The 24,785-nt window shown below is 54.6% G+C and overlaps 1 protein-coding gene across 1 annotated transcript; it reads right to left on the bottom strand.

The window, feature by feature from the left end:
• PLEKHO2 (pleckstrin homology domain containing O2) lies at positions 1–22,354 on the bottom strand. Its single transcript, XM_025472491.3, has 6 exons — positions 22,196–22,354; positions 16,194–16,343; positions 11,789–11,905; positions 6,936–7,040; positions 5,371–5,469; positions 1–2,930 (listed from the first exon to the last, which is right to left on the bottom strand). Exons 1-6 carry the CDS (start codon positions 22,205–22,207, stop codon positions 1,917–1,919), a joined length of 1,497 nt encoding a protein of 498 aa, XP_025328276.1. The 5' UTR covers positions 22,208–22,354; the 3' UTR covers positions 1–1,916.
• Between the last annotated feature and the right edge of the window lie 2,431 nt (positions 22,355–24,785).

The raw sequence follows: 24,785 nt of genomic DNA, 5'->3' as shown, positions 1-24,785 counted from the left end.
TTCCATAAAAAGGGATTTATTGCCAAACTTCAAGAAAGGCGCTTCATAACAGAAGACATGGAAGGCCAACCTCCTCAAGGAGGCAGGCAAGGCAGCCCCTGCATATTCCCAATCTTTCTATCCTTCCCCTTGGGCCACAGGCCACCAAGGCATGGGGACCCCATAGGAACCAATGGCATAGGTCACTGAGGTGGCCCCAGAGCTACTTGCTCATTTTGGCCACTTATCAGAGAAGGAAACTGAGACTCTAGTCCCTGGAAACAGGTGACATGGCTAAAGCCCCAGCCAGCCCAGGCTGCTAGTGGGGGAAAGCTGTTCCCCAAGAAAACACTGCAGGGGGCCATGTGACGTGAGCACCTGATGACATTCTTGCTCTTATACTGAAGGCAGACGGACAGGCAGACTGTGACATGGGAACCTAGTTTGTCTGCAGAGTGTAGTTTGAGGAGGTCAGTGGGGGCTCATGAGTCAGGACATTACTGTTTACCTCCACCCTGCCCAGGACAGGCTGCAGAATGGATATTTACCCCTCTTGACCCCTGGCCACTACCCTCAAGAACAAAGTAGAAGTACAGTAAAGAAGGCATTGACCCACACTGGCAGGTCTCAGTGGGCACGACTGGTGATGGGGCAGTGGACAGAAAGGCCGGGGCATGCAGCTGTGACCTCCCCTCTCCTCTCTCAGTAAATAAAAGTGCGCATGCAGAAACCCCCTGAGCAGACCTGTCAGAAGCTGCTCCTACTCCCACAGGCCCCAGGGAGGGTGGCTGTGGCCCTCAGGGCCTCTGCACCTAGACGGAGAGCCAGGGACAATTGTAGGGGGGGCAGGCCGGATAGAGAGAGGCTCAGGCTGCAGGCATGGACCAGGAAAGGGACAGAAGAAAATGCCCCTAGGAAGTTCAGGAGGAGCAGTCCATCTGGGGCCTGAGCCAGAGGGGTGTGAGAAGAGAGGAAAGGGTAGTTATTTCATACCCCCCATCACCAATCAAAGAAATGATTGGGGTATTGGACCTGTTTGGGTTGAGGAGGAACCAGAGGCCCAGATATAAATCCCATCTGGAGAGGCACAGAAGTTTTGAGGTGGTTTCTCTTCTGAAGGTTGATTTATAATGAAGTATATACAGGATTTTCTGATGTTGACATCAGAGCCATTCTCAGGTTCACCTCTACAGGAAATGTGCAAGGCTGGACATAGGCTTGTCCAGGGGTAGAGACTATTAGGAGACTATTTGAGTTCCTCCTCTACCCTGGAGTCCTCCAGTCATAGCTCGCCAGAGGGGAAGGCCTGATGAATAGGGAACAGGCCCAGAGAAGAACCACACATCAAATGGCTTTCTCACCCAGCTGCCTCCCACCTGCCTTCACAGGCCCTAGCTGGATTCCAGGTCTCACTCAGCTGAGGGAAGAACCTACAGCTTGGACCTAAGGCCCTGGCAGCTACTTGTAGTAGGCGGGTGGAGAGGGTTTGTTATGGCTCGAAGCTGCCTCTGCCATAAGGCTCTCTGCCCGGGAACATCTGGACGTGGGAGCTGCAGGGTGGGGGCTCAGCTGTGCTCTATTCAGAAGTCAGGAATGTAAACTACTGGGAGTGGAAAGCAGAGATGTCACCCCCAGACACCCCAAGTGCCGTGCTAAAGCCCTGGGGCAGTTCAGAACAACCATGCAAGCAACCAAGTCTGTGCTCCCAGTCCAAGCCCAGAGGCTGGGCCAGACAGCCAGAGAGTGGCCTTGGATGGCACCTGGCACCACTGGCCAGGGTGGGGCAGGAAGGATACCAGGAATCTCTGCAGGCCCTGGCCATACCCCCAACATGCCTGATGGCCCTTCTGCAGCCTGAGCAGAAGCATGTTTCTTGGCAGGGCTGGGCTATGATGGACGGGGCCGGCTAGGAGGGACCATGCCCTGCCCAGCAGGTCCTAGGGTGCACTTCTCCTGTAGAGGGTCACCAGCTCCTTCCGCTTCTCCTGTAGCCCAGGTGCTTCCTGGCTCAGCTCTCCTAGATCTCTCATTTCCTGTAGGACTTGGTTGGCCTGCCTTAGCTGCTCCACAGCCTGGCTGAGCAATGCCTCAGTGCCTCCAGAGGCCGGCTCACTGTCCAACACCTTGTTCAACAGTTTCTCCGTCTGTTCTGAGGCCACCTTCACCTCCAGCTGGGCCCGATACAGCCGTTCTCCAGGCTGCCGTGGACGCCGGGGGCCTTCCCCAAGCAGGTCCCCCAGGGAGGAGCAGCGGGGATGGAAATGAGATGGCAGGTTCCAGTGGGGCAGTGTTGTGGGTGTTGTTACATCCTTTGAGGGAGTTTCTAGGACGCTCGAGGCCTGAGGTGGCTTGACTGGCTCAGGACTGTCATCCATGCCATTTACTGAGATCCGTGCTGGGGCTGGGGCAGAGGTCTCAGAGGCCTCAGGAATCTGGGCTGGCCCAGAAGTCCCCATCCCACTCATGGAAGCTCTCAGTTTCTCTGATAAGATCTTGGGTGGTGGTGTAGGGGGCTTCCCACCCTCCTTGGGCACAGCCTCAGGAGTTTCAGAGCGGGGCACCTGGAGTTCTGTACTCTCAAAGTCGGGGGGCTCCTTGGGGCTGGCACTCTCCCAGCTAACTTTCAGTTTGTCAGGCAGGACCCTGCTGGGGGGCTGCTCAGAGCCACTGTCCTCCTGCACTGGAGTCTCTGAGTCCTCTCGGCTCCCAGAGCAGGACTCCGAGCTTGCTGAGGCAGGAGATGGGGCTCTCTCCCCAGCAGGGGTCTCCATGCTGTCACCAAGGCTGGTCGTCTCCGGTGCTGAGGAAGGCTTGGTAGGAGGCACAGGGGGCCTGAGAATCTCCCGGGGCTGGGCTGCACTGACATCATTGCTGGGGACAAACACCGGAGGCCCACTGTCTGGAACTTCGAGGTCCAGGCGCAAAAGCCCATCAGAAGCTGCATTGGCTACCTGGCGGGGGACAGCATATGGGCGTCATCTTGGATGACTGGCATTTGAGTCAGTGCCCACCCACCAGGGTACTCAAGCCGTCCCATCCAGGCTGCCCACGCCCCCAGCCCCCTACTCTCGGCCCTGGCTTCCAGGGCCATGTGATTAGAAGATAAAGGGGTTCTCTGATGAATCCTCTCCTCTCCCTCACTGTAGAACTCCCTGTTTTGGAGGTCACAAGCCTGGAAGTCAGAGCCTAGTCCTCTTGGTGTCCCAGCCTATGAAAGAGACTGCTTTTTAATGGCAATGATACTGGCCTGGGCAGCAGGGGACACGGTTCCAGCTCCATTTCTTTTTCTTTTTTCTTTTTAAAAATATTTTATTTATTCATGAGAGAGAGAGAGAGGCAGAGACATAGGCAGAGGGAGAAGCAGGCTCCATGCAGGGAGCCTGACGTGGGACTCGATCCCGGGTCTCTAGGATCAGGCCCTGGGCCGAAGGCGGCGCTAAACTGCTGAGGCACCCAGGCTGCCCTCCAGCTCCATTTCTGACCTCTTTCTGGCTGTCTGGCCTTGGGAGGATCCCATCTGTGCAACCACCCACCCAGGGGGCCAGTGGGACCAGGACTCGAACACGGTCTCCTGAGTTGTCTGGAGCCCACTCACATCTGCTTCTCCATCTCCCTACCCCCGGAGACTGCTGTCTGATCTGCCAGCCTCACCACCAGCCCTCCTGCCCAGATCTCTGCAGCCTTTGGCTGCCCAGCTGTTCTGCGGCCAGTTCCTACTCTCCTCATGCCGTCAGAGGTGGCCCCAGACCACAGCTGACTGCCAAGGGCGGACAGCTGTACCAAGTAGGCAGCTGCCCCACCCCTCCCAGGGACTCATGGGGACACCCAGCAGCCCCATGGTCATGGAGACCCTCCCAGTGAGCCTCAGAGGCCCTGGAGCAGGACTGGGCAGGAGGCCTCTGCCAAGGTCCCTCTGGATGGAGGTCTTGGCTAGGACTCCCACCCCCTTTCACCATGCACACAGGTGATCTGACCAACACATATCCTCACTTAGTCACTGGGACATGAGTCCCTCCCCAAATTCTTCTGAGGGTTTCTCTGTCCAAGGCTGGCCCTCCCCCAACACCTAGCCCTCCCCTCAGGCATTCCCTTTCTCTCTGGCTATGTCAGTCTTTCCTTCTACAGGCTTTATTCCCTTAGCTGACAGGCGCAAACAGCCTGTCTCATTTCAAAAACAAACTCTCCAGTGACCTTGGTCCCTTTCCTCTGGCACCCCCAGCTCTGCGGCCCTTGACAAATCTAAGCCACCTTCTCTGAGAAAACTGATGCAGTAAATGTCACCACCTGCCCCTTTCCCCACTCCTGCTTTGTATCTTGTGGCTGCCAACCTAGCTGATAAGCCCCATGTCCTGTGCCCTTCTCTCCCTCTGGATGTGCTGCTTGCCTCTGTGGCTTCCTCGTCTTTGGCTCTCTGCTGCCTGGCCCCCACTCCCCGAAATGTAGCATTTGTGGAGGTTCTTTCCTGGCCTCCAAAATCTTTCCCCCACTCCCGTCAGTAACACTGGTCTGCAAAAGGGCTCCTCCCTTATCCCCTACCCTGCCCATAACTTCTTCCAAATTCCCTGTGCCCAGGCACTCCATTCACCCAATCGACAGGCTTGGAGGCACCTGTGGACAACCCTCTCCCACCGTCTGGTCTGTCTCCTCTAGCCCTGTATTCTGTGACAAGCCCAGTGTCTCTCCCACTGTCCCCTCTTGGAGTCTGGAGGACCTACCTCCTCCCTCTTCTTCATGGCTCCCTGCCTTTCCCTCCTTCAACCCAGCCCACCATACCCTGGGGCTCAAACTGACCTCTGGGTCACATCCTCCCATCCATTCTGTCCTCAGCTCCAGCATTTAAGGCCTGCCCAGTCTCCTCCCCTCAACCCACCTTCCCAGACCCATCTCCTGGTCAAAGGGACTCGGTATACCCTAAATTCTCCTGCCTCAGCTCAGGTCATTCCCTCCACCAGGGAGCTCCCTCACATCAAGTCTGCCAATGGAAACCCTCCACATCCTTCAAGGGCCGACCCAAGGCCAATGGCCCTTCTGTGGTCTCTCCTGCCTGGCCTCTCAGACCCCCTCCCTGTACAGAAGTTACACACCACTCTGCTTGGAGCAGTCTGTGGACAGGTCTTTTCTCCAGGTGGAAGCTGAGCTCTGAGAGGCAGGGGGGCTAGCCTCAGGGTCTCAGTTTCCTTCAGGTCCCAACTCTGGATAAGGCCAGTGTGCAGACTCAACAAGCAAAGCAGGCCTATCTACACCCCAGACACATATAACACACAAACACCCTGTATACCACGCAGGAAGGCCCAACTCCGAGTCCTTGGGAAAAGGTGGCCCCAAGTTTGGCTGCCACCCTGAGGAGCTGGGATCCCCAGCTTAACTGACATTCTTGGGACAAATTCTTACCTCCTTCAGGTGGACTCTTGTAGGTGGCCGGCGCCGCTGACCCCCACGCACCCGGTCCCGTGTCACATGCTCCAGGGCACAGCTCTTGTCCACTTTTACCTGGGCAGAAGGAATGAGGTCAGTGCCCACCAGGGAGAGGAAGAAATGCCCAGGCATTAACCCGACTCAGAGGCTGGGTCTACACCTATATCTTTCCATTAGAGGGTCAGGGCCCCACCACTGGTCTTCTCCTGGAGGCATCTGTGTGTCTGGACCTCTGCTTTTCTTCCTGTCCCTACACTGCCTGTCATCTCTCTGCAGTCTGCGGCTCTCCCTCTCTAGAGCCATCCTCTCTGCCTCAGTCTTTCTGCCTGGATACGGGCTACGAGCCCTTGCCCTTCAGTCTACTGCAAATATACACAAGCAGCCCAAGGCTGCTGTTATGCTTAGCTGGGGGAACAGGGAGAAAGCAGCCCATGATCCCCTGGTGTCTGGCTTCCAGAAAACAGCCCCAGTCACTTTCCCAGGTCCCTTTGGGATAGCCCGGGAAAGATAACCCTCTGGGCTAGGGTATCTAGAAGACAGCATATCCTCTCTGATGTAAGGAAAGACAGGTAGGAGTAGCTGGGAAGCCAGAGTAAGTAGGATTCACATGGGAAATCCAGACTCTGAAGCCTGTCCTTGATGGAGAGTATGGCTAAGACTCTTTAACCCTTAGGTGAGGCTCAAGGTCAGGCCCACCCCGGGTGGGGGCTGGGGCGAGGTTCAATAGTCTTCCTTCCTGACTGCTCCACCAAGACTGGCCTCCAATACCCATGCTATGTCCCATCACCCCTCACCACCGAAACGGGGACATTTTCTCCAGCTAGTGAAGAGCTGAGCATAACACAGTCTCATAAAACATGTTATAGGAACCATGGCTGTGAGTCAGGAGACCTGAGTGTTAAGAGAGACTTGCTTGGGAAGATTCTTTCCCTTAGGTCTCAGTCTTCTGCAATCCAAGGGGTCAGCTTAGGTGGCCCCTAGGTCCACTTTAGCCCAAATAGCTACGAATCCATGATGTCAAAGACAAATCCTCCCTAGGAGATCTGGCCCCATGGAACACCCTGACTACCTCAAGCCTGATCACAGCCACTGTTGCCACAGGTCACACCACAGTACAGGCAGCTGCTGGTCATTGCTGACAGATGGGAAGGCCCAGGGCCAGAGTCAGCCTGGCCTGAATTTGACAGCCAAACTGAAAGGTCTCAGCTCAGTCCCCCAGACACCTCCAGCCTCGTCCTGCCTGCTGTTTTCAGCTGAGGCTGGGTTAGAAAGGATGCATGGCTACCACTAAATTCTACTTACTCATTTTTTAATTTAAAAGAAATTCTTTAATTTCCTGACACCTCAGTTTCTTCATCCTTAAAATGGGTACACTATCATCTGCTCTGAGGGGTGTGTTGTAAGTATTAGGTGAGGTAACAATAGTATTTGTAGCAGTGACATAATCAAAGAGTTGTGTGAAGTGGGCTGGGCAGGATCCTCTCTGAGATCACACATAGTGGGAAAGAGGACATGGAGCCATCCACAGGACTGCATCGCACCTCATCGAAAGCCTTGTTCTTGCCTCGGTTGATCCCTTCATTGAGGGCTTTGATCCAGGATTCCTTCTCCTCCCCACTGGTTGCTTGAAATTTGATGTCGCTGACCTACAGGGGGCATGGATGGGATGGATGGCAGATGTTTAACAAAATTCACATGTGGGGTCTTAAGGAAGATTCCTATCCCAGATCCCAAAGTCTGCCCTGGCACATCTGGCCAGGAGCAAACTGAAATGACCTCCACAACAGACAGACATGGGGCTTCAGGGAAGGGGAGGAGATGGATCCAGCAGAGAAGGGGTTGGGTGTCAACATGATGCTACCAGAGATTTGGATTCGAATCTGTTTTGCCCTGTACAAAAAGCCACTATCTGGTCTACTCCATGTGATTTCCCTAGACGAGCTGCCTGTTTTCTCCATAAAATAGGAGTTGTCCCAGTCTACATGCACACCAGGCTTAGTACCATGACAGAGGTGAAAGGTAGGGAGGGTGTTCATCCGTGAAAACCCCATGGAACCAGGGCCAAATGCAGCTTCCCTGGGGTCCCCCACTCAGCCTTGCCCAAGTGAAAAAGTCCTAGGGTCTCCTTTCTGGCCTTGAATCATAGACTATACAAGAGAAAGGGCACTGGGGGTCAATTCCAATTACCTCATCATAGAGATGAGGAAACAGAGGCTCACAGATGGGATGAGACTTGGCCAAGGTGACCTAAAGTAATCCCATGACACCTGACTCTACACCTCACCCCACACCAGGGTTCTCATCTCAGGCAGGAGCTCCCAGCATCTACATTAGAATCAGAGAGGGACATCTGGCTGGCTCAGTCGGTGGAGCATTTTTCTCTTGATCTCGGGGTTGTGGGTTTGAGGCCCACATTGGCTATAGAGATTACTTAAAAATTAAAAAAAAAAAAAAGAAAAGAATCAGAAGGCTGTTCAGAGAGCCCTCTCCCTGCCAGGCCCCAAGTCAGGAAGGAAATGGTAGAAGTAGCAAGGCCACATAAACTGAAGGGCCACTCTGCTTGGTGGACATATTAGCAGAATGTCGCTTACAGCTGGCTGACCTTGGGCTTCAGTTCCTTCATCTGTAAAAGGCCAAGACCACTACAACCTGCCCCATGGAGCTGTGAAGATAAGATGTATATCTAAAGTACTGAATCGGAGCACCTGGATGGCTCAGATGGTTGAGCATCTGCCATCGGCTCAGGTCATGATCTCTGGGTCCTGGGACTGAGCCCCATGTCAGGCTCCTAGCTCAGCTTTTCCCTCTCTCTACCTGTCCCCCTGCTCATAGTCTCTCTCTCTCTCTCTCTCTCTCTCTTCTCTCTCTCTTTCTCTCTTTCTGTATCTCTCAGTCTCAAATGAATAAAATCTTAAAAAAAATAAATAAAAATAAAGTGTTGAATCTGGAGCTGGGAACAGAGTAAGTGCTCAGTAACAAGAATTATCACCATTGCCTTCCTTCTGACAAAACAGTCCCAGTTTCCTCATCTGGATAAAGGGATCATGCCTTCCCAAAGCAATGCCAAGGGAATTAAACATGACTAAAGCCAGGGCCACATAGTAGGTATTCAGCAAATAGTTGCTGTATGAATGAGCCAAAAAAATGAATGAACTGGCCCACAGTTCCCTCCCTTGCCCCGTTTTTGGGCCACTGCCCACTCTGACCTCAAGATGCCCTAGTTCTTTGTTGGGCGGATTGCCAGCCTGCCCATCCCCCTGCTGTGGTGTTAGATAGCGCCTTCCCTCCTGCCACCCTCAACGTTATGTAACCCCACAGTCCGCCTGGCCCCCGCAGCATCCTCGTTATATAACTTCCTCCTGGCTGCCGCCTCCTCCTCCTCATACAGGGCCCTGGGTCCCACCCACCTCCCCATGCCAGGCACAGCCAAATGCTCATTTGCATGACCAGGATAAATTCGATCCTGGCAGCAGATCTGCAGTTAAGTCAGAAGCCCCAGGGCACCTTGGCAACTGCCTCTTAGTCCAGCCACCAGGGCTATCGGGGGCTCAGGGAGGGCCAGTGGCTACATCCAGGCTCTGCAAGGGCCCACCCAACCCTGTGATGGGGCTGCCAGAAAGGCGGCCCCGAGGCCAGCCCCTTGGAGCCCAGCTGCTGCTCCTTCTCAGGCCTCGAGATGGTGGGGCCCCTGCTTAATGCAGGATTTAGCATGCCGGGGAGCTGCAGAGCCACACACTTGAACTCAGCCACAGATGAAACACGCATAGGGCAGAGAAGGGGCACTGGCCTGGGTGGGAGTCAAGCTAAAAGAGTTCTAGTTCCACCAACCCCAACATACAGGCCTATTCACTCCCCAGGGCCTCAACAGGACAAGATCAGAACCACTGTGCCCAACCCAAGCTGCAGTCCTTCCTCACTGGCCAGCTTCCCTGAGGCAGGCTCTGGGGCTCTGTTCTCTTCTGCTCCCTGTGAGGGAGAAGGCCTCAGGAAGACCTACATACTAGCCAAAGGGATCCCCCAGGAGAGGGAATACATAGTTAAATGGGACCCAGTCCCACTCTAAGGAACCTTGTTGTCCTGGCTGAATGAGCCAGGCATTCTGCAAGGGGGACCAGAAGGGTTCAAGTGGAACCCCAAGAAGTTGTTCCTTTTGCTCCTCCCCCAGCCCTGTGTCCCGAAGAGCCACAGGCCGCACACATCCCTCTCCAGCCCTTCCAAGAAGCCTAAGGGGCACAGGCGCTGCTAGGAGTCTCACAGCTAACGGGACTGGCCACAGAATAGGCCCACATGGCCTGGGAAAGGAGGGAGGACAGGATGGCAGGGAGGAAAAAAGTGGGAGGGGGAGAGAGGGAGCAGGAAAGAGGAACGGGCCAAACTGGCCGAGACCAGCAGGGCAGCAAGGCCCAGCTAGGCCACCCTGCTTCCTGGCAGCGTCCGCCTGTGACCTCATGGCAAGGGCGTGGGGATGGGAGGCAGGGGGAGAGGGCCATGCAAGACACTGGAGTCTTTGTTTATTTGATTAGAGGGGAAAAAAAAAAGGCCTCAGGACCAGACAGCCAGGGTCATGTGACCTCCTGGCCGGCAGGCGGCCTCCCTGAGGGTGGGGAACACCCAGGGTGATAGGAAAGGAGGGTGAGAGGATGCGGGGCCATGGTGCTCTGGGCCGTCCGCTATCTGACTTCTGGAGAGCTGTGCTCCCCATAGCAGTTCCTCAGGCGGTGAGAGTCAGGGGGAGTGGAACAGGATGTGCTGTCCCCCCACCATCCTCAGCCCCCACTACTTGCTCCATAGCCCCATCTCCCCAACTTATCATCCTGTTCCCAGAGTCACCGGGAGCAGACTTCAACTCTTGGCAGGATAGGAGGGTGGAAGGAGGGAGGGTGTAGGCCAAAGCAGCTAAGAATGCAGCTGCACAAACAGACCTCTCTGAAGGTAAGAGCCCACCCTGAGCTGGGCCCAACTCACCCAAGCCCACCATCAGCTGATCGGCAGAGCTGGGGAAGGGGGCAGCCCACAGAACAGCACTGGCAGAGGACAGAGCAGCACAGGCCCTAGTCCCCTCCACATCACAGAAGCTCACTCAGAGACACAGAGACCCCGACAGATCCACGGTCAGGTGAACACTCACCTGCATATAAAGAGGTTCACACACGTGCCAGACCACACATAACGTGCTCTGCATGTCACACACACATACACCCAACGGACAGTGCCTGCTCGGGGAGGAAAGTAGGTCTCTAGAGCAGGGAGGGGGCTAACGGAACTGAAAGACAAAATATGGCTCTCCTCTTCTGGAGAGCCCTGAGCTGCAGAGGTCAAGTGGAACCTGGGTCTAGCCCCATGAACTGTCTCAACACCACAAACCTGGACTCATCCCCCAACTCTCAGAGCTCCAGTTGCCTCTGTGCCCCACCCGCTGTGCAGCTGGACAAAGGGTTAGTGAGTTACACATCACAGCCTCCTCTGGGGCCCAGAGCCCTGGGGATCAGAAGACTTAGGCTCCTGGCCCTTAAAGCTGGGGGAGAACAGAATGGTCTCCAGCAGGCCCAGACCAGATGCTCCCCAAACCCCAGCCTCTGTGACTCAGACTCACTCTGTGAGGCTCTGCGTGACGTGCAGGGGCTGGGGTGAGGCAGGGCCCAGCTGCAGATGGGAGCGAGCTGAAGAGGTGCTGCGCCCGCCAGCCCCAAATCTGAACTCCTTCCTGACATCTGTGAAACTATACCATGCATCAACACCCACCCAGAATCCCTGCCAGAGAAATGTGGTGCAAACAGCAAACATCATCTACACACACACAGCATGTCCCAGGGGAAGAACCTCCCAGGCAAGAGACCTTCTCCAGCTTCAGCCACGAAGGGAGTGTGCAAAGGGAGGAAAGGTGGGGGCTGCAGGTCTGAGCACTGAGTCCAGAATGTAGGCAGAAAGGGTGGCCCACCCACGAAGGCCTGAGATGAAGTGGAGGTCACAGCCTCCCCTCTGCCCCAGATGATATCAGGGTACTTACTGCAGGCCTGGTGGGCAGAAGGGCTCATTCTCCCACTTTGCTGTCTCAGGCCTGCACCTCATGTGTCCAGGGTGTGGGGGCAGGCAAAGGGCCCCACCCCCAACTACAGCCTGGGAAGGAGGCCCCAGAGCCTGGATGGGAAGAGGGGACCAGATTTCTCAGCAGAGCCCTAAATGCATCTTCTATCAACTAGGGGTTGGGGAGACTCCAGGCCAAAATGAGCAAAAGGTCCAACCTGAGACAGCCCCTGGGTCTGAACCTCAGCCACACTCCAGAGACCCTCCAGAGGCTATATCCAGGGGCCTGACCTGCCTTAGAGAGAGGGGTGATCTTCCCAAACCAACCAAGGCCTGGAGGGAGGTCAGACAGCAGTGGGCATAGCCCTACCTTGTTCCCTGGGGATCGCTGCAGGATAAAGCGGTGTTTCCGCTTGAGGAGGGCACGAAGGTCCTGGCACTTCTCATAGCTGCCCAACTCCACTGTCTCCACACACTTCTGCTCGTCCTGGGGAGGGAGATAGAGGGGACATGGATTGGTGAGAGCCAGACACACCCAGACCCTCAAACACCCAGGCCCCACCTCAGACTCCGATATCAGTTAGTGAAGGCATCACTCGGTCGGAAGGCAACCTTGGGCTGCCAATCAATCACCAAAAGATGTGGTATTTGGACCCCCCAGCAAGTAGATGGTGTTGTCCATGCTGATTGGAGGGATGCCCTTAAGGCTTAGCATCCACATGAGAAATGGGGCACCCAGCCCGGAGGTGGGTAGCAGGGTTGACTCAAATGCCTAAGGCCAAAGGAGGACACAGGGGAAGCTGGAGAGACTTAGGAAAACCTGGGAGTCCATGCAGGCCAAGAGGCCAGGCAGAGATTTGTGGAAGAGGTAGCCTGGAAGAGGGAGCAGGGTGTCACAAAATGAGAAAAACAAAGAAAAGACTTTCTACGCAGGGCCACAGAGGGAAGTGTGAACCAGGCACACTTGGGCTGCCTGCCCTGCTTTTACCACAATGATCCTGAACTGACTTGGCATCTTCCTCCACCAACCCCTGGCTAGGTGGAGAGGCCACTTTCCTTGGCCTGCAAAATGGAGAGGGCAAGGGTTCCTTCAAAAGCAATCCCCTCAGAAAAAAAAAAAAAAAAAAAAAAAAAGCAATCCCCTCAGGATAGCAGGGTAGCCTGCTATCCTGAGGCCCCATCATTAAGAAAACCAGTGGCCAGCCTCTTCTGGGCCAGCCCTGGACCCTGGCTGAGCTGCCCTCCTGCCCGCCAGCCCTGGCACTGGAGTATCTTCTCCATGTGGGCTCTACCTACCAGGTGCCTTTCTAGCAAGCTGCCTGGGTCAATTCCTTCCTCTTCCAGGGGAGACCCAGCTGGGACGATTTCTCAGTGTGCTACATTCTCACTCTTGAGTGTCCAGGGACACTGTGTCTTGGAGGTGGGGGTTGGAGGAGAGAGCTGCCCCAGAGGCTGGCCAACAAATTAAGGACATGCTTGCTATTGGACATCACTCAAAGAGCCAGCAAGAGCACCCACCAGGGACTACGTTGGTGCTCTGCAGTTTTTGGTGGAATATCCGAGAGGCAGTGACTCAGTTGTTTGCAGAGGAAATGCCGTGATTTCCCTCCATGATAATCTGCATATGTTAAGAACTCCTGACACTTAGCAAGCACTTTTGCATCTCTGATTCTCCTGAGCCTCTCAGTCACTCTGAAAGCCTAGAGCCTCTGTATTCGCTTCACTGTATACAGGAAGAGAATGAGGCCTGGTGGTAGACTGATTTGCCCAAGGGGCACAGACACAAATATAAGGGGCAGGGCCAAATGCAAACCTACTTCCTGCCTCCCAGGCCAGAGCTCTTTCTAGCGCACAACACTCCTCCCAGCCACAGTTAGGGGCTTGGTGATCAAGGTCTTAGCCAACAGGTAGCTCTGTATCAGTCCTCCAAGTGTGACCTCCCTCCAAGTGTGGTACTTGGGCCAGCAGTAGCACCACCTGCGAACTTGTTAGAAATGCAAATTCTCAGGCCTCATCTCTCCTGAATCATAACTACAGGGAGAATGGGCCTAACAATCTGACAATGAACAAGCACTTCAGGTTATTCTGATGTATGTTCTGTAGAACAGAGGTTCTCAACCTTGATAGCACCTGGGAACTTTAAAAACCCTAATGCCCAGGCAACATCTCAGACCAGTTTCATCAGGACCTCTGTGGGATGGAGCCCAGGCATCAGTATTTTTCAAGGGAGATGACGGTATAGCCAAGGGCAATAATTGTTAACCTGCTCTCTGTTTGGGCCCTCAGGGGAAGGGAACAGATGGATGGCCAGGATGGCCTGATCCTTCCCATCCAGGTTCAGTTAAATGTCTGTGCCCACTTTTGCTTCCAAGCATCTTTTTCCAACCCCTAGTCTCCAATCCTTTCCAAGTTCCTTCATTCCACACAAGGGCTAGTAAGATCACCTGCTCCCAGAAGCTCTCCTACCACACCCCCAAGCCTGAGCCTTGGTGCTCGGTCTCCTCTGAGGTTCCCCATCCACAAAGCACCTGCCAGGCACAGGCACTGTATGAGGTGCTGGGGCCATCCTGCCATGGGAAGAACAGTCCTACCTCCCTGCCAGGCATCTCTCCCTGCCCTGTGCTGCATGTTGTCTGCTCTCCCTTCTGTCCCCCTACAGCGCCCTAGGAAAGGTAGCCCTCAAGAGGGGCACACGTAGGACTTGTTTGCTGGAATGAAGGCCTGACCCCAGTGTGAGGCTCCAAGATGTCCCCTCCTACCACCTGCATCCAGAGAAAGGAAGCTGCCTGGGGAAGGATGCCTGGTCCCAGAGAGAGCAGTTCACCTGTGCCAAGCGCACAGGCCTCCCTCAACTGGACAACTACTGGCCCAAACATACCCTCCTCTGTCTGGGAACGAAAAGTCAGTCCATCCCCCACCACCCGGCTCACTAGGGTTGCCTGACCTGGGCTTCCTCTCCACCGGAGAGGCTGAATCATCTGGCCCTTCTGCAGCTCACAAAAACGGATAAACCAGCAGTACTGGGCGGGGGCAGCATTTGTGGAATGTCAGCCTCACTGACAGCGAAGAAACAGCCAAGAGCCATTTGCACTCGCCTAGTTCCTTACATCAGAAAGAGGAATTGAACTAATAAGCATTTCTCAATTCCTGCTCCTGGGCCAACCTTCCCTACCCCCAAGTGTGAAGTTCTTGAAATTGCACTGAGGTTTTTAATAGTGACTTTTTTTTAAAAGCATAATTTAGATGTTTCGTGTTTATGGGATGTGAAATCCTTCCTGCTTCCCAGTTTGTGGCCAGATGTGAAGAGAGGGACCAGGACAAGTCTGGCAGTGCCTGACAGGCTGACAGCTTGGGGGCTTGTCACTCAACTCTTAAGGCAGCTGGGACCGAAGGAAGCTGTGACAACTGCCTTTATTTATAAAAAAAAAAAAAAATCCCCCTCCTGCCGTTACAGCACGTCCTAATTTGGTGACAGCAGCAGTATAGAACATCGTGGGGAGGGGGGTGCTGTTTGCACATTTCATTGCCTCATCCTACTTCCAGCTGCTTCTCTGACACCCCAACTCCATGAGCCTGGAGACTTGGGCAGGAAAGGCAAGGTGCTTCTCAAAGGCAGTTCCTCTAAACAGTCAGAACAGGTTGCCCCACCTTTCTTGGCCTGGGACAGTTAGGAGTTTGCCAAGATAACCTGAGGGATGCTGAGAAAGGATGGTGGGGAGGAGGAAGGATCCCTCTTCTTCTGCCTCCAGGCCAGTTCTTCCATCTGTCAAAGGCACACAGTGACAGCCCATTTTCCACAGATGGGCCTTCTGATGGCCTCAGTCCCAGAACACAAACAGCATCTACATGCAAAAGCCACCTCTCCTCCTCAGATCTTCACCCAGAGCTCTTTCAAGTCTTAACACACAATTTTAACATCCTTGGTTAAGTTCGGAGCCTACTGAAATGAGAAGGGGCACAAGACTGAAGTGGGAAGCCGTGAGGACCAGGACAGGCACAAGGACAGCCAAAGTGGCAACTGGCACTTGACATAAAAGCAAAAAGAAAAGCTGAAAAGTACAGTCTGCAGTCCGGAATAGTCTGATGATAGGTGACTCTGAGCTACCAGGTAAAGACGCACTTTTAGTCCAACACCTTCTCTTGAGGAAGGCAGAGAATATTCAACATGCTTTAGAGGATTTCCACCGAAAATAAGGTTTAGAATTTACTTGCCAGAATCTATGGGTGAAAAGAGCACTGGATTTGGTTTTGGTCCCAACTTCTTCATTCACTGAGATGCAGTCATTTAGCCCCCTTGGGCCTCAGTATCTTCCTCTGGGACATGATGACACTCTCATGGGACTACTCTGAGCCTTATACGAGAGATATGTAAGAGCCCCAGACAAGCATGAGTGCAGTTTTATTTCTACTCTCATTGCTGAATGGGACAAGCTTTAGTTTTCCGAAACGTTCATTTATAAGGCATCTAGCCCCGTGACAAGGAGTTACAGAACGGACATACACTGAGGAGACAAGCACATCTCTGTACACATACACTTCAAAGAATCCCTCCTTCCAGAGCCCTAGACTTGCACCTACAGGTATTGTCCTCCTACCACAGAGACCCAGAGAAGATCAGGGAATCGCCCAGGGAGTCAGGTCTGGAACCAAATCCAGTTACACAGTATGTCAAAAGTGCAGCAGGTCTTCTAGGGCCAGTTATGGGATCCTCCTGGCCACCATTCCTTTGCCCCCTGCCCCAGCACCCCCAACCACACGGCCAGGTGGGTCTTTACCTCATTCTCATAGACCAGCAGCTGGGCCTGACAGAGGAGCAGATACCGGTCTTTCCAAAGCCCCAAGAGGCCACCGCTGCTCTTCTTGATCCAGCCAGCTTTGTCCGCCATCCGCGCTCCCCGAGGCTTCTCTCCCCCTTCCTTCACACCCTGTAAGATAGCATCAGGACATGCCATGAGGGCTGCTGCCATGGGGCCCCACAGTCTAATGGCCACACAAGGGATGTATCCTTCTGCTGGGTACCTCTTCATATCTTCCCACATGAGCTTCCCCAAAACCCCCACAACAGGGATTCTTAATCCAGTATCAGAAAGAACAGTCATAAGGGTAGCAACAAGAATAACAGCAACAGGCACGTCAGTACTGAGCTACCAGATTACGTTGCACACACATCATCCCACCTAACCCATATAACTACTCTCTGAGGCAGTAGCATCGTTATCCACAGGGTACAGCAAGCTGAAGCTCAAAGAGGAGATGACTTGCCAGAGTCACACAGAGAGAGGGACAAATCCAGAACTCAAGCCAGGTCTCAAATCCCGTGTTCTTTCAGCTCCACTCTGTCTCTCGTGGATTCATTTAACTAGTCAAGGAAAGGCTATACTGAGCACCTACAGCATCACAGGTGCTGGAATAAGCAGAGAAGAATCAAATTAACGTGTCTCTGTCCTCATAGAGCTGGCAATGCAGGGAAGAAGGAGCCAAACAAACACCAGGCATAAATACATTAACAAGCATGAAATGCTATGAAGGGAACAGTGAAGGGGGCGTGAAGGAGTGAAAGAGGACAGTGGGGACCTGGCTCAGGTCTGAGAGGCCCAGGAAGGCATCCCAGGGGAGAGGACATTCAGGCAGGAGCAGAAGGATGGGAGGAAGAAGGCACGTGGTGGCAATCTGTCTCTCCACCCCTGCCCTTCAGGAGAACCCTGTCTGCAGCCCGTTTCCTGGCCCAAAGTAGGAGGCCCTATGTTCTTAGCACCACTATAGGCCAGGGTTTCGGGGGGTGGCCATCCATCCAGTAAGGGCTCCAAGGACTCTGCCTTCAACCTCAGGCTGGTACAGGAGATAAACTTGAACCCTCTTTTTGGACATGGGCAGCCACCCTGGAGCCTCCAGGCCAGCCACTGATATCTTGTGGCCCTCAATTTATCTGCTGGGTGTCAGGTACATGCCTATCAGATGGGATCATATTTATCTCTTGTCCCCAGCCCCTAGCACTGTTCCTTTACACATAATGGATGTTCAAGAAACATCTGTGAAAGGAAAATAAAAATACACCAATTTGCTAACCACTTTGCTTCAGTGACTGGGGCCCACAGCAGTGAGTGTGAAGGGGAGGGTAGAAGAGAGAAGGTCAAGAGCCTGTCAAATCTAGAGGATGCTAGAAGGAAATTAGCACTGACTAATTTTGACTACTTTATAATTTACATAAAGTTCAAAAAAGGGGCCCCAGTTAAAAGGAGCACGCCTCTCCCCAGGGATACCCTGTGGCCACAGCTGCCCTTGGAAGGACAAGCCCGGGCAGAAGTGTGGTGAGCTGTTGGGGGCTGGGCAGGGCACTGCCTCCTTGCTCTCTATCATGGCAGGGGAGCCCCAGCCTGGTTCTCACTGTGGCCCCACCCCTCTGAACTGCACACTCTGGTGGTTGAGTCAGCTTTGAAGCCCCAGTCACACAGACCAGAGACAAGCCACTTAACCTCTCTAAGCCTTAGTTCCTTCATCTGTGAAATGAAGATATAACAGAAGTTGCAAGGATTTTAACTCCACGAGGGCAAGGATTTTTGTTTATTGCAATATCCCCAATGCCTTGATAGCATCTGGCATACAGTAGGTGCTCAATAAATGTTTGTTGAATAAAAATATGGCATATAAAGCAGTGCCTAGAATACCCTAAACTTAGGAAATGGTAGCTATCATTATCACTGTTGTTGTCATTGGCATCCTCTCTGGCAATCAGGGAGCCTTTCCCTGGGCCTGGTTCAGAATTCAGGAGAAATCCTTTCTGGGCTTAGCTGCTGGGCTTCGTCACCCCAGGAGCTCCAGGAATGTGGCATGCCTCTCATCATCTCTCTGAAACTTGTAGAAGGCAGATGGAATGGCAAAGTGAGATGGTCCCAAAGGGTCTTCCTGGATGGAAGAATGAAGAAGTGGGAGACTTGTCTACAGGCCAGTTATGAGCCACCCTGACCAGAGAAAGAGGGGACTTCAGCACGCTTCAACCCTCTCACGTCCTATCATGTACCACTCACAATACCAGAGACCCTGTGTTCAGCCCCCATTAGCTAAATGACCAGCAGGGGCCTCATCCCCCTCAGTGAACCCTGCAGGCTGGCCCACGCCCAGTGCTAGGAGGAAGAAGTGGGAGATGTATAACCCCATGCCACACTTCACACCCCTCCATCAGCAACTACAATGCTGTTGGCCACTTCCTAGGTCTGCTGATTCTCAGTCTCTCTGGAACAAAGCAGTAGAGACTGCAGACCATGAAGCTCCTGCCTGGTTTCCCACTGCTGAGCTCCAAACTTGCCTCCTGCTTTGCAGGGGCCCACCCACCACCCCATGGGATCTCACACCCCTTTCTGAACTCCCTCCCTTTGTGACCTCCCCTGCCTGCTTTACCCACTGTCTGACCTGTGAAAACTTCCTGTCAGCTGGAAGTTCCCGAGGGGCAAGACTGGAAGCTTGTGCCTTAACCACTGTCCTCTCATGGGGTGTAGCAGAGCGGCGCCCAGTGAATACTATGACTGAGTCAGCGAAAGAAGCAAGTCCAAGGCCTTTAGGGATGGGTGGCAACAGGACGGCACTGAGACAAGAAGTCACTTGGGGGATAGAGGGGAGTGACAACCGAGGGGCTGGAGGTAGCGTGAACCAAAGCCCAGGGCAAGGTCTCCTTGTCAGGAATCAGCCTCCCAAAAGGGAGGCCTGGCTGAAGACCAGAATCCCGCTTGCCTGCCACCCTCTACCCTGGCCCTCTCTCTGCCCCTCAGACACTCCCACCAGGGGGCCTGGCTATGCCCCAGTAAGTTTTAATAAGTGGTCCCTCCCCCTGGCAGGGCTCACAGGGAAGGTTTTGTCTTGCTCAGCCCAGTTTCTCAGCCTCCTCTCTTCTTATTGACCAGCTGACCACTGCTCTTCCTGTTTCACCCTCTCTCTTCCTACCCATCCTCACTCAGACCTTCCCCTGCCCACTGTGAGCAGCTTCTGAGGCACCCCTGAATACCAGCCAGGCTCCACTTTGTCTGAGGTGGGGGGGATCTCTGGGTCATTCCTTTAAGAAAGAGATGCCAGTCACCCTAACCCTCTGCACAGAAGGGAACAGGTGGAAAGCCACAAGACAGGCCATGACAGACAGATAGAGACAAGTAGAAGAGACCTTGCTGGCACCTCACATCACAGGTAGCTTAGGACCTTTGCCCTTTAACTAAACCCAATTATGTACTGACCAGACCCCGCTAAGAACCCACTGGGTCAAAGGCTGGGATGGGGCAAACAAAGAGGAAGCATACACTCTCTACCCAGAAGCAACTTCCAGTCTGATGGGGGGCAGCATAGATCCTGCACAAGAAAAGTCCTCAGTGTGGAGGTGGGGAGGGCATCCCTTGCCTGTGCAGGCTCCAGCCTTTTGGGGGGAACACAGGACCTACCCAAAGGGAAACCTCAGCCCTAGCTCCCTGGTAGTAAGGGCTTGGGGTGACCCACAGGAAAAGGAAGGCCACAAAAGGTATCAAAGACCCTATACTCAACCCCTTCACTATCGAATAAAAAACTATAGCCCAGAAAGGGCAAGAGATTAGCTCAAGGTCACAAAACCAGGGCTGGGACAGGACACTGCCCTGCCTCTCTCTAGAGGGATATGGGCAAATGGGCAGCCCGGAGCCACTAGAGGCTGAGCCAAGGAAAGTCATGACTGTGAGAGGGAAAGGGGGGCAAGGAGAGAACCCCAGGGCAGAGACAGGAAAGAAAGCCTTGGTTTGGGCTTTTCAACCTTACTCCAGTGGCAAAAACAATATCCCACGACATCTGCAGTTTTAAAAACTTTTGCATGTGTATCATCACGTTTGTGGATTGCCCACCTCTCTGATTTTATGGATGAGGAAACTGAGGCCCTGAGAACTCAAAGGCACAAATGCCCAGTGCCCAGACCCACAATTCTTCAGTAAGCCTCAGACTGACGAGGACTACCAAGCTATTGCATAGAGGAGGCAACTGACGCTCAAGGGGCTTGGCACCAGGGTAGCTGGGGCACCAGAAGGAAGCTCTAAGCTAGGGGGAGAGTAAAAACAGCTATGTGGGAATAGGGTGATGAGGCCAGCCTGAGGTCATGGGGCAGAGCAGGTGACTATGATCTAAGAGGTGGTTTAGAGAAACAAAGATGGGCACTGAGACTTACAGAAAAAAGAAGTGATTAGAAGAAATGGGAGGAAGAGAATTAGGAATGCCTAAGGGGAGGTAGGAGATAGGGAGCCCCTGACTATGAGGGGAGGAGGTGAGCCAAGACCTTAGATGGCTCAGGTATGTGGGGAGCTCTTGGCATCTGGGAGTCAGTAAATGGCAATATTAGAAACTCAGAACCAGAGCGAGTACAGGGCTGGGCTGGGCTGACCACGAGACAAACCATCGGCCCAGGAGGCCCCAGGAGAACTTCCCTTAATTGGGGGCCAGAACAGATCAGGAGATGGAGTAATCCTGTCCCACATCCTCTGGGAGAAGGGGAGGGGCCACAACCAGACAGTCCAACCCTCAGCAGGGGCCTGGAATGGGGGAGGGCAGCCCCACCCCTGTCAGCAAGAAACCACAGCAAATCATAGTGGCCTAACTTTGCCCCCTACTTCCACCCACTCTGAGGGAAGGGGACACAATCACACAAGACCTGGAGAGGAGGCCAAGCCCTATATTTCATAGAAGAGGAAATGCAGGCTGAGAGGGGAAGTGACTTATCTACCATCCCACAGAAATGCAGGGCCTGGCCTAGAGGGAACCCTGACAAACAGTGGCCCCGGGGGAATGGGGAGGTATAACTGATGGAGATTCAATGTGGTCCACCAAGGGCTCCCCAGCCGGCCAGGGTTGCCCCAAGAGTGAAAGCTTCATCTTTCCTCTCCACCCTTCCCGGCCTACACATCCCCTTCCCTAGAGCTGGGAGGGGCAAAAGCTGAGAGCCCCTCAGGGGACAAGAAGCAGTCCTTGAGACTCCGCAGGTCCTGGCTCTAATTTATTCATTCCACAGGTATATATTAAGTGCTCACATTGTGTGCTTCTATGATGGGGCTGCTGGGAGAACTGAGTTTACAAGTGAAGGGGTAAGGGGGTCATGAGTGCCTGACCCTACTCCAGACTAAGAGGGTCCTGAGGGGGAAGAGGACAGATCAAGAGGCCTCACTGCTGCTCCAGTCTCCCAGCTGCTCCAGGGAGTTGGCCCTCCCAAGGACGTGGGGAAGGCGCGGGCCTGGATCAGCCCCTATGTGGGCCTGACTCTGGGGCAAGGGAGAGAGCAGGGGAAAGAGGGTCACAGGTACTTACAGAGGGGAGAGAAAGGCAACTTCTGAACACGGTCAAGGAATCTTGAGACAGGGACTCCAAAACCAACAGACCACCCCCCCAGGATCAGACCTGGCCAGTACGGGGTGTGAACCGTAACCGGGTTCGAGGCCAGTAACCCAAGCCACTTCCAGCAAGTCGTTAACTGACCAGCGCCTCAGTGTCTCCGTCAATCCAATGGGAACAATAACCACCGCGATGCCCACAGTGGGTGAGCGAAGCCAAAGACAGAACGGAGGAGGCTGGGTCTGCGAAGTGCGGGCCGCGGAACCCTACCCCGGCCCCTGCTCCTCCTGCCTAGGCTCTGCCCGGGGAGGGGTGGGGGTGGGGGTGGGGGTGGGTGTCCGGAGTCCGGAGAGAGGGAGGCTGGTTGGAACAGGGGCCTGAGCCTGCGACCTCAACAAAAGTGAGGGGCCCGAAGACCCCAGCCCCGGACCCCCGCCCGGCCCGGCCCGGCCCTCACCTCCTCCTCCATCGCGAGTCCGCTCAAGCCCCGCCGCTCCGCCGCTCACTCCCCGCGCCGCGCGGGTTCCGCCACCTCCATCCACAGCAGCCGGGCGGCGGCTCTCTGCGCTCTGTCCCGCGGGCCGCCGGGGGCCCAAGAAACTTCGGGGGGGCGGGGTTGGGGGCGGGGAGAGGCTTCCGGGGGCCAAGGGGCGGGGCCCGGGGAGGGGAGTAGCGGCGCTGGGAGGCCCGGGGCCGGGGCGGGAAACGAGGGGGCGGGGCCTGTGTGTGGGCGGGGCCCGGGCGGGGCGAGTCTGGGCGGGGCCCGGGCGGGAAACGAGGGGCGGGGCCTGTGTGATGCGGGGGCGGGGCCTGTGGGGCGGGGCGGGCGGGCCGGGGCGGGGCCGGGCGTGGGTTTGGGGACTGGACCCAGGAGCCCGCACGGAGGAAGGGGGAGGGACGGGGCGGAGAGAGGTTTCCCCGACCCGCCCGGGGAGAGGGACTGGGAGGAGACAGAGGGTGCGGGGACAGGGCGGAGGGAGGGGGAGGGGGCTTCCGGCCAGAGGCGGACGAGAGGGACGCGGGCGGGGCCCGGGGGCGGGCCCGGGTGCGGCAGGACCGGCGAGCGCCCGAGGCGCCGGCGGCTTGCGCCTTTGAGGTTTGCAGACCCTGGAGGGCTGAGGTTGCCTGACTAGCCCGCGCCGTCCTGGGCGGCCCAGAGACGGGGGCACCGAGAGGCTCCTCCTCTTTCTTCCCCGACGCCGGGGCAGTGGCGACGACCTGGTCCTCTTCCAGGAACCTCCTCGAAGGGCCGGGCCTGGACCTCGCGTCCGGTCCCGAGAGTTGGGTAACGGGAAGACTTGGGGCTGGGAGTCTGGACTTCCGAGGTCCCTTGCGGGGGGCGGGGCGGTCTACCGCTGCTTCTCAAGGGGTCCCAAAATGCAGTGTTGTCTTGCCCTCGTTGGACATTGCTCAGAGCTGTCCTCCCTGGTTCCTATATCGGAGGGTCACCCTCCACCTCCCACCCCCATCCAGCGGTGATCCTCCAGCCTCAACAGCCTTGCTGGGGTGAGTGTTACACCGTGCGCCTTCATTTTACACTTGGAGAAACAGAGGCCCAGAGACAGGAAAGTGGCTACATCCCAGCCTCCAGCACCATTCCTGCCCACCCCAACCCTTCCTTCTGCGCGCCTAGCCAACTCTACCCAAGCTTGCTTCAGCAGAAAGAAGTCTAAGTGGGATCAATGGTGACCTCCTTTGGCTCTGGCTGCTATAGCAGCAGCTGCACAGTTGGCCAAGTTCCCCTTTCATTGCCTTCTACTAGCCCTCAGGTCCCCAAGCCACTTACAGCCCTATATGGAAAAGGGTAGCCTTGGCCCAAGGGGGAGGAAGATAGGAGCATACTTTTTCTTTATGCCTGGGCCTGGGTTCCTTCATCTTAAAGGATGAGGAAAATCCAGCCTAGGGATCTGAGAAAGTCAATGTATGTGGCAACCTCTTGCAGCTACCACAAGGTTTTATTCCTTCAATGTGGTTTATCCCTGGTGGTTTACTCCCTGTCCAGAGCTGGGCACCTCATGCCTGAGGACTCAGAAGATCCTTTATCTGGAAAGTCAGATTCCATCTACAGGAGACCAAAGACCCTGAGGAATTCATGTTGTGGCACAGAAGCAGCTCATGGTTGGGGTGGGGTAAGGTCAGTTTTCATATCCAGCAAGTTCCACCACTTTTGAGAATAAGCCACTGATAGCCACTTTGGCATCAGTTTCCCCATCCAGCCCATGCCAGCCCTCTAGTTGTTGCCTCCACACCACATGCATTCATCCAACACAAATATTTTATTCGCCTTAATTGTTTGTCAGGCTTTACACTAATGGCTGAAAGATAATGGCAAGGCTCAGAGTCCCTGTCCTCTATCAGAAGAGAAAGGCATGTATGTAAACAGATGAGAAAACCATATATTAAATGTGAAGGTAAATGTACATAGGAAAAGCACCAAAATCAGGACAAAGGGGCAAGACAGGCATTGTAGGCAGAGGGGAGAGTATGAGCCATGGCAAAGAGGCATGAAACAGTAGTGTGAGTGTAGGGCAGCCAGGCTGGAGAAGTAGAGTTCAGTGTAGACAGGGCCTTGAGGGCTTTGTTGAGAGGACTATATTTTAACCTCGGAGCAATGGGAAGTCATTGAACATTTGTTTGTGGAGGTGATGGAGTCTGTTTTGCATGTACATCACTTAGTCAACAAAACTTATTGAGGGCCTTTGAAGTTGGGTGCCTTCCAATACTTTATCCTGGCATTTATCTATTCACTCAAAAGAATTTAGGGAGCCTCTGTCATCTGTTCACTGTACTAAACTCCTCACATGTATCTCATTTAAACTTCACAAAAGTGGGATGCCTGGATGGCTCAGCGGTTGGACACCTGCCTTTGGCTCAGGTCGTGGTCCCCGGATCCAGGATCGAGTCCTGCATCAGGGCTCCCTGCGAGGGAGCCTATGTCTCTGCCTCTCCTCTCAATCTGTATCTCTCATGAATAAATAAAAAAAAAAAAATAGGGGATCCCTGGGTGGCGCAGCGGTTTGGCGCCTGCCTTTGGCCCAGGGCGCGAT

The sequence above is a fragment of the Canis lupus genome, chromosome 30 (genome assembly GCF_003254725.2).
Source record: "Canis lupus dingo isolate Sandy chromosome 30, ASM325472v2, whole genome shotgun sequence".
Taxonomy (NCBI): Eukaryota; Metazoa; Chordata; class Mammalia; order Carnivora; family Canidae; genus Canis; species Canis lupus.
Note: the sequence above shows the minus strand (reverse complement) of the source record. Positions and strands in the feature narration are given on the sequence as shown.